The 14991-nt window shown below is 37.4% G+C and overlaps 1 protein-coding gene and 1 pseudogene across 1 annotated transcript; both read right to left on the bottom strand.

Annotated features, from left to right (window-relative positions):
* Positions 1-96: 96 nt before the first annotated feature.
* LOC140856024 (zinc finger BED domain-containing protein RICESLEEPER 2-like) lies at positions 97-10014 on the bottom strand (annotated as a pseudogene).
* Positions 10015-13886: 3872 nt separating this feature from the next.
* On the bottom strand, positions 13887-14760 carry LOC105042377 (inactive protein RESTRICTED TEV MOVEMENT 2). The gene is made up of 2 exons (XM_010919553.4): positions 14591-14760; positions 13887-14279 (listed from the first exon to the last, which is right to left on the bottom strand). Exons 1-2 carry the CDS (start codon positions 14694-14696, stop codon positions 13990-13992), a joined length of 396 nt encoding a protein of 131 aa, XP_010917855.1. The 5' UTR covers positions 14697-14760; the 3' UTR covers positions 13887-13989.
* Positions 14761-14991: the final 231 nt, after the last annotated feature.

Here is a 14991-nt window from a genome sequence, read left to right as displayed (position 1 = left end):
TTTGATTCCCTAGAAGATGAACCTACTCATAAAAAATACATTGCAAGTCATTTTTTATTTGTAATATTGACTTATATTTTAATGCAGACATCCAAATTAGAGAACATAAAGTACATTTTCTTCCAAATAGATGTCTAATTTTGACTTAGATGGTTGGGCAACTTCTTTTTCTTGGATAAATACTTCATAGTACTACATAAAAAAACTCGCATCTCCTTTACCATAAGATGTAGACAACATCTAGTTTGCTTGAACATGAGAGCCATATGTGCTGTATAAAATTGCATAATCATCATAAAGCTTTTGAAGAACATCACATACTTTCTTGATCTCTGATGAAGTATGATCACCATTACCATATATTTTATAAAAGCAGTACTTAATAAGCTTGATCTTATATCTTGAATCTTGAACAACTCCTACAGCAAAAATGTGAGAGCATTCTTTCCAATACTTGTCACATTCTTCTTGCATCTTTAAGGCCATCATTATCACAACTGCATGAAATCCTATATTCTTGAATCAAAAGCATTTGTATTCTCTAAATTTTGTAAAAATATAAATTTTTATTTGGGTTTCTTTTTGTGAAAAAATTTCAATTATATGATGAAAATTCTTTAAAAGGTTATAAATAATGGTGCCTTGAGACCAATCTTCTTCAGTTGATGCATTTTCAAAATTAGGATCTTAAGCCTCAGATTGCATGAATATTTTTTGAATTATATAGCATCATCTAATGTAAGATACATAGAATTCTAATGAGTAAGTACATCTATATATAACCTTTTATTACCATTCATCTTTAATTATTTGATAATTTTCATAAATATTTCCAACCTTGTTTGAGATGATTTTACATATATAACAACCTTACTGATCCTATCAATAGAACCCTCCACTATCTTTAATCTATACTTCACATTAAAATTAAGAATATGTGCATAATGGCGCACATGAGAGAACCTACCATCCAAAAGTAAATCTCTTCTAAATTATTTTTGAATTTATATAGCCTTAATTATATTTTTTAATAAATTATCAAGGGTGATTAAACTTAACCTTCTGTCAATATTCCAAGATAAAATGTAACTAGCTATACAATCATTAATGACTAAGCCCTATGTGGTGAAGGAACCATCTTAAAGTCGATGGTATGCTTTTCGACTTTCCAATCATTACAGATGTAATGTGCAATGAGACACATGCATCTAAATATTTGATTTGATGTTTACATGTCAGATGTCAAGTTTCACCCTTGTGTAGTTTATCTTAAACAAGTCATCAAGTCTTCTTTTTACCTTTTCATAGGCTTTAAAGTGATCGCTATCGTGGGAGCTCAAAAATTAAAATAAAAAATAAAAAAATTTAACTATATTGATAGGATGAGTCGGGATCATATCCATAGAGATCAGAGGACTGAGATGTAATTAACAAAGCAAAAGAGAAAGTTTGATTCTTAAAAGTCGGTAATATTTTAATTAAAACTAACTAATTTAAATCAAAGATGAAATTGAGGGATATATATGATAAAAAGATATCTTCAGATTTTCAGATGATCACAAATATAGATTTTAATATTTATTCTAATATAAGCAATCAAAGTTCGTAATTGATTAAGAATCTTACAAACTAACCCCTAGCATAGGCTATCTTGCCGAGTATGAATCATATCCTATCAAGATCATAGCCCGTCCCATAAGTATAGGCTATCCAATGATTAAGTTGCACAGATCCTAACAGATTAAATAAATATAAAATTTTTGAATTAACTATCTATGCTAAGCATAGATCATATCCTGTTAAGATCATAATCCATCCTACCTTTAACTAATTTATTCAGAAATCAAACATAAAAAAAATTAAAGATAGAAAGTATTTATTTAATTACAAAAAATAGAAAATAATTACAAAAATTGATGTAAGGATAACTGTACTCTCTTATAGACTGTACCTTAGCCAAACATGACTTTTGGATATATCTTTTGAAAGATTTGGGACTCTGTCATAGTACCTCCTCTTCTTGAAGTAATCTTCTTCTTCTCCACTCTTCTTTCAAAATCTAGAATAAAACCTAAGAAAAATAAAGAAAAAGGACTTTTGTGGCTGCCTCCTGCTCTCCCCTTTGTTTTTTGCATCCCTCTTTTTATAAAGCAAAAATCTGAGTTGAAATCGAGTAGTACTGGGCTCTCAATCATGTTCAAACTTCTTAACCCGTGCCCACCATCTGATCGAGATCAAATGGCCCAAAATCAAGCTCAAATAATCTAAATCAAGTTGGCTAAAATCCTGACCATTGGATCGCACCTCAGATCGAATGAGCACTGTTGGATCGTGCACAAGAAGGCCGCCCACCCCATGCATCGTGATAAAAGATCGTGCCTCATGTTCTTTTGGACCGTGCATGGACCCAGTGTTGGTCAGCTCATGCACCACACCATGAGTCATGCCCTATTTTAGTGAGCCACTCGACTGGTCCACAGTGGATCGAATGGATGTTGGGCCTCTTTTAAGTGCATTTTAGACTTCTTTTGGGACTGTTTTTCCTTGAATTTGTGCCCGTCTTTGGGTCTTCATTCGAAATCCGTTTTGAGTCCAATTTTCTCTCAATTTTTTTTTTTAAAATGTCCATCGGGCTTTTTGCATTAACGATCATCTTTCCTACAAAATATAAGCAAAAACATCAATTCTTAAGAAATAAAAATTAATTAGTATCTATTTTGATGCTTCTTTTTGGATATTTAATGTACTTATTACACCCCCAACTTGAGCTTTGCTCGTCTTCGAATAAAAAAAAAAATTAATATTAGATACCATTATATTCTGAAATAGAAATTATATCAAGCAATTTTCTAAAAAATCCATTGATATTCAGAAGAACATTATTGAGATAGATCATAGGGGTATTAATACTTACTAATATGGTGGTTAAATATAGAACAAAAATTATTTTCAAGTCTTTTCTAGATCAATTCTTACTTTCATCTCTAATTTATCTATTTCAATACAAGCAAGCGCAAAGTAACTCTTGTTCTCCTTTTTTTTCTTTTTTTTTTGAAGAGGCATCTTCACATTGCCTACTTTTTGATGTGAACATCAATGCTTCTTGAGGCAAAAAGGTCTGGTTACTCAATGGAAGATCAATATTTAAAACTTATCTTTTTTTATATTTTATGAAGGAATGTATAGATACTCTACTTATGCTTATAAAAATTGGACTACTCTTTGGTACGAGTAGGGAGAGTTAGAAATGTTAGAATGATTTTTGTTCTAGATTTAACTATTTATTAGGCTTTCTTAATATTTGATCCCTCGATATCTCAAAAATTTTCTAGATGAACATCAATTACTATTTTAAAATTTATTTGATTCAACTCAAATCTAGGCTAATCATGTGCTTGAACACTAAATACTTATTTATTTGAAGATTTAAAAAAAATATTATTATTTTATTATCTTTATCATTCAATTTAATTTTTATTGTCCTTAATGGAGTAAAAAAAATAGAATAAAGACACATAACTAAGGCAAGGAGAGATGCCACCTGATTAGGTGTGCTCGTGTATTATCAGATGCTTTCATAAGAAGTGGTCCATTATTCTTACAAAAAATCACTGAAGTAGAGATTGATAAAAAAATTGGGTTGTCTCCTAATAAGCGCTAAATTTAATATCTTCAATCAGATGCTACAAGAAAATCCCACCTATAACCAACTTAGGTACGTCCCTTAGGATTTCAAAAAGACTAGGTCAATCAGGGGGCCTTGTCATCATGATAGTAAAACATCCATGGAATGCTCTATGACAATTAGCCTAGATCAATAGAGTATATTGGGCAAGCACGCTATACTAAAGTCTAAAAATATTAAAATCAAGAAAGGATGGTATTTACTGAGCTGAGATCTGGAGTGATGGTTTAAAAATTTCTTCGATTATAGCCTGATCTACCCCAATCCCAGTCTCAGATATGCTATGTCTTAGGATACTCTCTTTTCGATCTATAACCTGGCAATTTTTTTAAATTAATATTAATTCTATCTCCGTACATCATTTTAGTACTATAGATAAATTTTGGAGGTAGTCCTCGAAAGTAGTGCTGAATACAGAAAAATCAGTCATAAAAATTTTGAAATCATTATCCCTTATTTCAGCAATATCCCATCTGACAGCTTCTTCATGTGCTTTTAGAACACCTATAAGTTGGACTTCTTGGTTAGGGATCATTGGTAGAATATCAGTGGGTGCGTCAGGAAATGACTTTAATTCTAGAGCAACTGGTGATTCTAATAAGAGAGTTATTAAGAGGCTAAGTGGTGGCTCATATTTTTCGATCCAAAATGAGATAGTTTTGGGGTAGGGTGTATCTATTAGGTCATTTACTTCTGTAATATATACATCTTTATCAAAATCATCCACCCCAAAGTGAGCCAGATAGGGACTTAACAAATCTTGAGGAAGAATTGTAGCTTCCTCTATTATGTCATTCATTTGTGGTCCTTGAAAAGTCTCAATTACTTTCATCATTTCATCAATTTGTCCTCTCTTTTGATTAAAAGGAATGGTTGACTTTAGGGCACTTGAAAATGGGACCATAAGTAGGTAGGTGATGATAGAATTGGTTCGTTCCACCATTCTAATTCTTTCCTATATATTTCAGCCTTAGTTGACTTATTGGTGTTGGTCTTTTTGATTGTGCAGGATTATTTTATGATCATTTCATTTTCAAAAGTCATAATCGATTGTTTAGAAAAAATTACAGGAATATTAAAACTTCTAGCCAGGTATTATCCTTTAGGGCTACTCTCGGACTGACTAGGCAACTCTTTTTCCTCCTCCCTATTGAGTATTTGCGCTAGCTTCTCTAGTTCTTTTAAGGATTGCATAGAGGAGTAAAGGGTCTGATGGCTGAGTTCTAGCCTATCTAATGCTTGCTGAAATCTCTTTTCAAAAGTTGGGTTATAATTAGTTGGAGAAGGTTGATTTTGTGGGTAGGACATATCGCAATAGGGTGCATCCAGGAATGTAGGTCCTTGTGTTATTGGGGTAACCATTGGTTATGGTTTCTATAAAAAATTTGATTAAGCCCCCAGTCTGAATTGTAGGTATTAAAGTACGTGTCATTTTCTAATTTGTAGGCCATTTGGGTTTAATCTTGATAAATAAACTTAAAAAATTGGTGTGTGATTGGACATTCACTCACAAAGTGAGTGGGACTCGAACATATTGTGCAAACTTATTATGCAAAAAAAAAAGATGGAGAGAAAGAGTGTCTAATACCTATTAGATGATCTAATCTACGGGACAGCTCACCCAATCTACTATCGAGATCCATTTCAGATTGTTCTGATTATTCAAATATGAAATCAAGGGGTCTAGATAAGAACAATCCTCTTCTTTTTTTTTTTGAAGAATGAGAAGAGGTACGAGGAGAGAGAATTTTAAAGATAAGAATATAGAGGATCCTTGATCTAAGAGATAGGTGCGAAGAATTAGTTAATATTTGATGTTAATTAAAATCAAGTTAAATAAGAATGGACTCTCTATCTTAGAGTTAATTTAGATCTAGACAACTTCTAACTATTCCAAGATCACCTTTAGGAACTCTAAGTTTAAAATCAACCAATTAAATTGATCAGATAAGTATAAGATTGATGGGAGGCTCCCTATACTTTCGCAATGAATCTAATTAAGTAACTATCTTTCTTCTGAGTCCTTGAACCATTTTTCTAGACACCAATTGATTAGTCAAAGTTAAATTCAGTCCAACCTTTCGATTCTCTTATCTTATTGAGCTCAGATGTCCCTAGGGTTAACGTCTAATTAATTTTAAATTAAAAGTTTAGGTCAATGCAATATGAAGAGTGGTAATGGACTAAGAAAGGGTGATCAAATCTTCAACTTATTTTATTTAATTAGATTAAGTATCCTTAAGATATTTTATGAATATGTAATGCAAACAAAGCAGGATGTCCAAGCACAAGTGAAAAATTTTCAAATTTTAATTTGTTTCTCTATATTAGTTAAGTATTATGATATGTATATTTTATTTTTTTCTGTTAGATTATTTAAAGTAAGAAAAATAAAAGATAGATTTTAATTAAGTTAATTAAATTTGAGGAGATTTAAAGAATCTAACTAAATAAAAAGTAAATTATGCTAAGATTAAAAGGCAGCTAGATAGCCTACAAATAAAGTAAGAAATTAAATCTAATTTTAGGATAGTAAATTATTCTAAGTTATGAAAAGCAATAAATCACTAGGAATAATATGCAGTAAATTGCTTATACAAAATATGGTAACTACTTAACTATGCAAATAAAATAATCTAGTTAAAAAGTAATAAAGCAATATAAGATAAAAATAAGTATTAAAATATTTTTTTTTGCTTATGCTTAGTCAACACAATCATGCCAATGATCTCTGACAACGACGTCAAAATTTAATCACTGTCGTAGGCGGTCAAAAATAACAATCAACTTAAACTATATAGATAGGGTGAGTCAGGATCGTATCTACAGGAATAAGAGGGCTAAGATGCAATTAACAAAGCAAAAGAAAAAGTTTGATTTTTAAAAATTGATAATATTTTAATTAAAACTAATTAATTTAAATCAAAAATAAAATTAAGAGATGTATATGATAAAAAGATGTCTTCAGATTTTCAGATGATCACAAACACAGATTTCAATATTTATTAATCTCTAAACAATCAAAGTTCGTAATTGATTAGGAATCTTACAAATTAACCCCAAACATAGGCTATCTTGTCGAGTACGAATCATATCCTGTCAAGATCATGGCCCATCCCATAAGTATAGGCTATCCAATGATTAAGTTGCACAGATCCTAACAGGTTACATAAATATAAAATTCCTAAATTAACTATCTATACTGAGCATTGATTATATCCTGTTAAGATCATAATCCATCCCACTTTTAAATAATTTATTTAGGAATCAAGCATAAAAGAAAATAAAGATTGAAAGCATTTATTTAATTGTAAAGAATAAAAAATAACTATAAGAATCAATGTAAGGCCAACTTACTCTCCTACAGACTGCGCGTTAGCCAAACATGGTTCCTGAATACATCTTCTAGAAGATTTGAGACACTGTCATAGCACCTCCTCTTCTTGAAGTAATCTTCTTCTTCTCCACTCTCCCTTCAAAACTTAGAATGAAACCTAAAAAAATAAAGAAAAAAGACTTCTGTGGCTGCCTCCTGCTCTCTCCTTTGTTTTCCACAGCCCTCTTTTTATAGAGTAAAAATTTAGGTTGAAATCGAGTAGTACTGGGCTCTCAATCATATTCAAACTCCTTAACCCACGCTCGCCATCTGATTGAGATCAAATGGCCCAAAATCAAGCTCAAATAATCCTAAATCAAGTCGGCTAAAATCTTGGCCATTGGATCGTGCCTCAAATCAAATAAGCGCCATCGAATCACACACAAGAAGGCCACCTGTCCCATGCACCATGATAAAATACCGCACCTCCTGTTCTTGTGGACCGCACATGGACCTGTTATTGGTCGATTCATGCACTGCGCCATGAGCCACACCCTATTTCGGTGAGCTGCTCGTGGATCGACCGACTGGTCCATGATGGACCGAACAGGTTTTGGGCCTCTTTTAAGTGGGTTTTGGGCTTCTTTTAGGTCTATTTTTGTTTGGATTTATGCCTGCTTTTGGATCTTCATTCGAGATCCATTTTGAGTCTGATTTGCTCCTAATTTTTTTCTTTTTAACTTGCGAATCGGGCTCTTTGCATTGACGATCATCTTTCCTACAAAACACAAGCAAAAGTATTAATTCTTAAGGAATAAAAATCAATGAGTATCTATTTTGATGCTTCTTTTGAGATATTTAATGTACTTATCATAAAGCAATCAGATGCCAATATCATCCTTGAAACAATATGAAATTTAGGTCTAAGTTCCTAATAAATATCCAAAAAGCTGGATGTTCAACTATTGTAAATGGCAACACTTGTAGACATGTTCGATTTTTAGGATTGGCTAAAAAATAAATTGATAATAACTGTATTTATACTTGTCTTTTTATTTTTCTAACTCAATATAATGATTCTATATCTCCGACTTCCTTTTCATGCATGCTTTAAAGCTATCTATATTAGAGGGCTCTATAGCTTGAGAACTACTACAACTAAGTGTAATTGAAACTTTAGCGGCATTTTTATTGCACTGATCATAGACATTAACCTATTTTGCCTACAAAATATTTGAAAGAATGATTAAGGGACTCAAGACACCATACAAGCATGTGACCAGTAGAAGAATAAACACGAAATGATAGCAACCCACCATATAAGTACATAAATAAATAAATAGAAGTAAAGTGACATTGCCTTAAAGTTGCACAACCATAGTAATAATAAAATTCTTGACTTCATTTTTAATTTAAAGAATTTCAACCTCCTCTATAGTTTATTCAAATCGAAACCAAGATGACTAAATAACAAAAGAAATAACAAAAATAGGATACAAATAAAGAAAACTAGCAAACACTTAAGATTCTTGAAAAAGAGAAAATCAAAGTTTTAATTCTAATTTAGCCTTGGTCGATCCAATATGGCATTTCAAGCTGATGGGACCTTCATGACTAAAAAGCTGAGCTGAACGGTTGATTATTGTGGTGCCTGATCTGTCATTACTGGCAAAGTCAGGACCCTTTCCATTGGGACAGCATCCCCAAAGAAACCCATAAGGAGAGAATCAAGTCTTCTCAGCCGATCTTGGGACAAAATATTGGCTGAATTTTCATTATCTATCAAGATTAGCATACATCATAATTTGCTATGACTAAAGACACTACAACCACATTATTATGTGGAGACTGGACTCCTTAGAGGCCAGCATCAAAGAAGGTTATTTATCATATCCTCTATCTTCGGCCTTTTTGAAGCATCTTTTTCCTCTCTTCCGCTATGACTTTGGGTTGGGCTCCAGATCTGCCCCCTATGGATAGTGTTGATGATGCCTTCCATAGGTCGGTTCTCAGGATTTCCTTCAAATTGCTGCTCAACTCGAGTGTCATTTTTTGATGCCCATCCACATATTCCCTAAGTCATCTATGCCCAATGGGTATCTCGATTTTTTCACAGAGTTGCATGAACTCTTCAATATCATGGCCATGATTGCAATGATACTGGCAGCACTTCTTAGTATTCTTATTGTAGGCCAAGTTTAGCATCTTCCTCGATCATGGTAAATTGCCTTGGCCTTCAATTTTCATGGGGATCTGAGCTCATGGCGCATTGAGGGGGGTGTAAGTTCCAAATATCCAAGGTAGAGTTCTGGATCGACAGCCACGAGGAGGTGTCCTTGATCGATTATTGTGGGGAGGAGTTCATGATCGGCAAGCACCAGTCGTGCTTTGATTTGTCTTTTATGTCGATGCCTTCTTCTTCCTTTCTTTGGGCCTGCTGTCCAGTGACTCTCCATGTACGGCCATGGCCTCCTCTACATTCACATATTTCTTTACTTGTGCCAGTATTTTAGCAAAGTACTTGAGATATCTTTTTTCTTTAGAGAGAAGAGAAATGAGCTTTTGTAGAGTCTACTCTTAAGTGTGAACATTGTGCCGATTGATCTAAGTCATGGACTTCCACAGTGGCAGCATTGAAGAGGCTTATATAATCCCCGAGGGATTCTTCTTCTTTTTGTTTGATATTGATAAGCAAATACGAGCCATGATGTTGTCTTCAACTATTGACAAAATGTGCCATAAACACCCAGCTTATATGTTTGAAGGAGTAGATCAAGGTTAGTTGGAGGCTTGAGTACAAGTATTGGTCTGCTTTTCAGAGGGTGAATAGGAAGACTTGCAAGAGGATGCCATTGGTGGCACCATGAAGTATAAGAGCTTTGAAGCTCTCTAAATGGTCGATAAGGTCGGTGGTGCCCTTATAAGGCTCCAGCTGGGCCATTTTGAACGAAGATGGATTAGTCCATGATTTTCCTGCAGAACGGCAGTTCAGCATTGAAGTTGGGTTTGCCATTCTGGGGTTGAGTTCGGCCTCAACATCTTGGACAATGTGATGAATCGAGCATCTAGGTGAGGAATATCTCAAAGTTAAGTCCTTGCCTGATTGCAAACTTTGGGAACATCTCTGATGATTGTGCTCACCACTATGCCAATTGGAGTGCTCCCACTCCAGGTTGTGGGGAAGAGAATGCTGATCTAGGGCTGATTGAGACCTATTGCAGAGCATCGAGTGGCGGTTGAGTTGCAATTGCTTGCTGCATTTGTTGAACTACAACAACCGAAACTTGCACTTATTGGATGAGTAGATTAAACTGCTTATGAGTCACTGTCGGTACTTATTAGGTGTGTTGGGATTTGGCACCTTGAATTCGACTCATAGCAGTGAAACCCACAATAGCAGAGCCCAGACGGAGGAGCCCATGCAGGCCAGACAGGTGCGCAGGCTTAAGGACACGGCCCATAGGTGCGTAAGGCCTGCAGGCATGGCCCACGGACGTGCAAGACCCACAGCGTGCGGCCTAGGGGGCCTATAGCACATGGCCCGAGCCACTGCAATGCGCTGGGCCAGCACGTGGGCGCACAGACGCGTGTGGCCCAACCAGGGGCACGGCCCAGAATGCACATGGACATGTGCGGCCCTACGGTGTGTAACACGATCCACGATGGATCGCAGGAGGAAGTTGCAGTCCACACCTTATGCATGGACCGTCATGGTGCAGGAGCCAGAAATCATGAGGCACTGGTGAGCGTAAGCGAGCAGGTGACATGGCGCACGATCGAATGCCACGATACATGCAGACGGCGATCTTGCACGATCCGATGGTGGCGATCTTGTGTGGCATGATCGAGCAACTAATGTGTGTGATTGGATGGCTTAGGTGGCTCTATGGGTATGATCCAATGGTTAGAAACGTTGTTGAGTCTTGATGAAATTGTGTTTTCGATCTAGATTAGATTTGGAGCCTATAAAAGAGGTCTGAGAGGCTGTAGAGCAAAGGAGGAGCAGCTTGGTGTGAGCGGCTACAGGAGACATCAACAGTAGTCAAGAGTGTCTTGAAATGATTGTGGGAGTGGCCGTGAGTGTAGGGACAGAGGCTGAGGCATGACATAGCGACTGAGAACATCATATAAAGTATCTAGGAGCATCGAGGATCCTAGCATGGTAGGCCTGTGAGAGGATCTCCTTGAGGGATTTTGTGAGAGTTTTTTGTGAAAGTTGTGCTTCTTGTTAATAGGAGTTTATGTATGAGAGTTTACAGTATGTGATCTCCTCATGTATTTGTTATTTTCTCTCATAGAGAAGTTTGTATGCCCCATAGAGATAAGCCTAAGGTTGATCCACATATTTAATTATGTCTTTTATTTTATCTCTTCTTTTTTTCTGTTGCAATGTCAACACTGTCACCGATATTGAGATTCTAGGTGGAGAGATCTATTTTCGCACTCGTGAAGGATCCTCCCCAGCAAGTGGTATTAGAGCTGCAATAATTAGTATCAAAGCCAGGTGGTACCAAAGAGCCAGGTGGTACCAGAGCACCAAGTTGTTCGGGTTACAGTGATGTTGATCAGGATTGAAGAAGATGGAGAAGTTAGGTACAATAAAGATAGAGATCAACCGCAAAGGATTGATCGATGCTCTCTTGTATAAAGAGATCGAAACCATCTACCATGAAAGATATTAGTGGAAGCCCAGTACGAGATGGAGCTCCAGGTGGAGATGGATCGGATACGAAATGAGAGATTCGGGAGGATGATATACGATGTCGCCATGAGGCTACCACGAATAGGTCTCAGATCATGCAGGATGGAGATGGGATCGAGTAGCTTGGCTTGACTCCCATATTTGTCCATTCATGAGTTGTCAGGCGTATGCCCCAGGATATGGGGGCGAGAAGATCCAAAAGCTCTCAAAGTCAGGTAGAGGTCGAATGTCAAATCGAGGTAGAGATTGTTGAAATTTGACATCTCAAATTTGATCTACAGCAGTGAAACCCACAGCAGCAGAGCCTAGACAGAGGAGCCCACGCAGGTCAGGCAGGCGCATAGGCCTAGAGATGCGGCCTATAGGCATGTAAGGCCTACAAGCATGGCCCACGAGTGTGCAAGGCCTACAGTGCACAGCCCGAGCCACTGCAGTGCACTGGGCCAACATGCAGGTGCGTGGACGTGCGCAGCCCAAAATGCTCATGGCCCTATGGTGTGTAACACGGTCCATGATGGACTGCTGGAGGAAGTCGCAGTCCATGCATTGCACATGGACTACCATGGTGCAAGAGCCAGAAATTGTGGTGCACTAGCAAGTGCGGGTGAGCAGGCGATGTTATGCACGATCGGATGATGATCTTGCACGATCCGATGGCGACGATCGGATGCAGCATGATTGGGTGATTGATGTGTGCGATTGGATGGCTCAAGTAGCTCTGCGGGCATGATCCAATGGTCAAGAATGTTGTTGAGTCTTGATGAAATTATGTTTTTGATCCTGACTGGATTTTGGGCCTCTAAAAGAGGTCTGAGAGGCTATGGAGCAGAGGAGGAGCTGCTTGGAGTGAGCAGCTGTAGGAGGTATCAACAGCAGCCGAGAGTGTCTTGGATTAGCCATGGGAGTGGCTGTGAGTGTAAGGGCAAAGGCTAAGACATGATGTAGCGGTTGAGAGCATCACAGGGAGCATCCAGGGATATCGAAGATCCTGACACGGCAAGCCTGTGAGAGTGTCTCTTTGAAAGATTTTGTGAGAGTTTTTTATGAAGGTTGTGCTTCTTGTTGAGAGAGATTTGTGTACGAGAGTTGAGAGTGTGTGATCTCCTCTTGTACTTGTTATTTTCTCTCATAATGAAGCATGTGTGCCCCGTGGAGGTAAGTCTTGGGCTGATTTACGTTTTTAATTGTGTCCTTTATTTTATCTCTTATTTTTTTCTATTACAGTGTCGACACCATCACCGGCATTGAGATCTTGGGTGGAGTAATCCATTTTCGCACTCGTGAGGGATCCTCCCCTGCAAGTGATATCAGAGCTGCAATAGGATGGAGATAGTACTTCGACTGGTTCAGGTGCAGGAAGCTCTAACAAGGCATCGTCAGAGCAGCGCAAAGCATTAGATGGCTCTCTACGAGACCCCATGATGAACCAAGCGGGCATTAAGGTCGGTATGATCGGAGTGGGCCAAGGTCGTTGAGTTGATTTTGAAGGATGAGGACTGGACCTACAAAAGGAAGTCCTGGGCCAGAAGTGTTTTCAATGGGACCATCAGAAGCTCAAATCAATTGATGATCAGTGAACACTAGAAGAAAGCAAAGAGAAATGAGACCGAGGGGGGTTTCGAGTGGTCTTGAGACTTCCCTGGGATCCCCCTGCTTTCCCCTATATGTAGAGGGGGATCGAAGGCTATTCCCACAATGGGTGGTGGCCATTATTAAGGAGATCATGTGAATTGCACCAATGGTGACCGCACCATGCATCTTGGATGCAGGATGGGCAGGCTATTGTTTGGCTGTTATGATGAGTTGTCTCCTTAGCGATTCTAAGTATAATATCTATCTTGTGATAATTCGACGGGTATAATTGCTTGCCAACATTGCGGCCTTGCCATATTTGGGTGTCATTTCTACCTCATCCATGGCCGAGGACACCAAGTAAGAGTCCGACGATCATAACAACCTCAGTATATGCCAAGGTCAGAGGATTACATCCACATCACTTATCATCTTATCCTGACTAATATCATACTTATCAATTTATAGGTGATTGGGCACAACCATATCATCTTATCTCAAGGGAATATCTATGTTATGTAATATCTGCAATGCCATCTCTTGACCTAAGCTTTTAGGATTATCTCCTCCTGTGCGCAAAATTTCTCCAGAATGCACAACACGATTTCAAATAGAAAGAATGCTAACAATTCTTCACCTTATTTTCTTTTTAGATATCATATACATCTGATAAATCACAAACGCCTCCAATGTCCCGATGGAAACATGCAAAGCTTAGATTTTGGAGGTCATGTACAATGCCATCATAACCAAGATCACAACAGCCGTAATTATATTAACCAAGATCTTCTCCTTGCCTTTCTTCACTTCTTTTAGAAGAAACTTTGGGAATGCGCTCACTTCGAGACGCCCATTCTCAAACTTATAACGGATCTCATTGCAGCCCTCCAGTTGGAAGTCCTTGCGAAATCGACTCCACCGGTTGTCTCCAAGAGGACGCTCCCCACTAATTCTCAGATTCTCAAAGTTCTCAAATTGAACCCTGATTTGCTCTTTCTTAAATTCTACAAGTACACAAGGAAGATGCATTACAACACATTCATAATCCCATGATTAATGTAGAAAGGTGATTTTGAACTATATAATAAGCATGACTTATTCAAATACCATGAGGAGTTCTACTTTAAATTTCGAAATATATATTTTTATTAGAAACCTTATCACTACAAGTGCAAATTAAGTAAACTAGTTCATCAAAGCATTATATATTAATTCAACCTCATATGAGAAAAGTAATTGTAGTTCTACAGCTTTCTAAATTACACTGAAGGACCTACAATGGCAACTAATTGAGTCGAAGAGTAAGAAGGCATGCCTGGGAGCTTGAAGACGAGGGTATCCATTCCTTCCCCTCGAACCACTTCATGTGAGGGGACAAAATCTTCGTACACAAGTTGAGCAGCGGCAGCCTTTGTTTCCATGTGAGCCTCCTTTGCTTAGTTTCCGTCTTAGAACTTCTAATTCTCTCGAGGGAATGAAGATGGAGGTCATGCATGCATGGGGTTTATATAAGCGTGCGTGAGGCAGGGGGGAGGGGGGGAGGATTTCCTTTGTGTTGTGGTAATCCATGTTGAATTATTCCTTCATGTGTTTTCTTATGGTTTAGTTGGTTTGAAGGCTGGGTTATTCCCTTTCTGATCTGGCTTCTATGGAGATCACCTCATAGGATGGGTAAAGGAGCATGTTCCTTGTTTGCTATTCACTCCTGTTCCAAAG

This window comes from Elaeis guineensis, chromosome 3 (assembly GCF_000442705.2).
Source record: "Elaeis guineensis isolate ETL-2024a chromosome 3, EG11, whole genome shotgun sequence".
NCBI lineage: Eukaryota > Viridiplantae > Streptophyta > Magnoliopsida > Arecales > Arecaceae > Elaeis > Elaeis guineensis.
The sequence above is the reverse complement of the archived record's forward strand: the minus strand, read 5'-3'. Positions and strand labels throughout refer to the sequence as shown.

Bases quoted from the DNA above. Each gene is read 5' to 3' on its own strand.
- LOC105042377 (XM_010919553.4), bottom strand. From the start codon at position 14,696: ATGGAAACAAAGGCTGCCGCTGCTCAACTTGTGTACGAAGATTTTGTC. The intron at 14,280-14,590 runs GCATGCCTTCTT...GTGTACTTGTAG, and splicing joins CCTCGTCTTCAAGCTCCCAG to AATTTAAGAAAGAGCAAATC.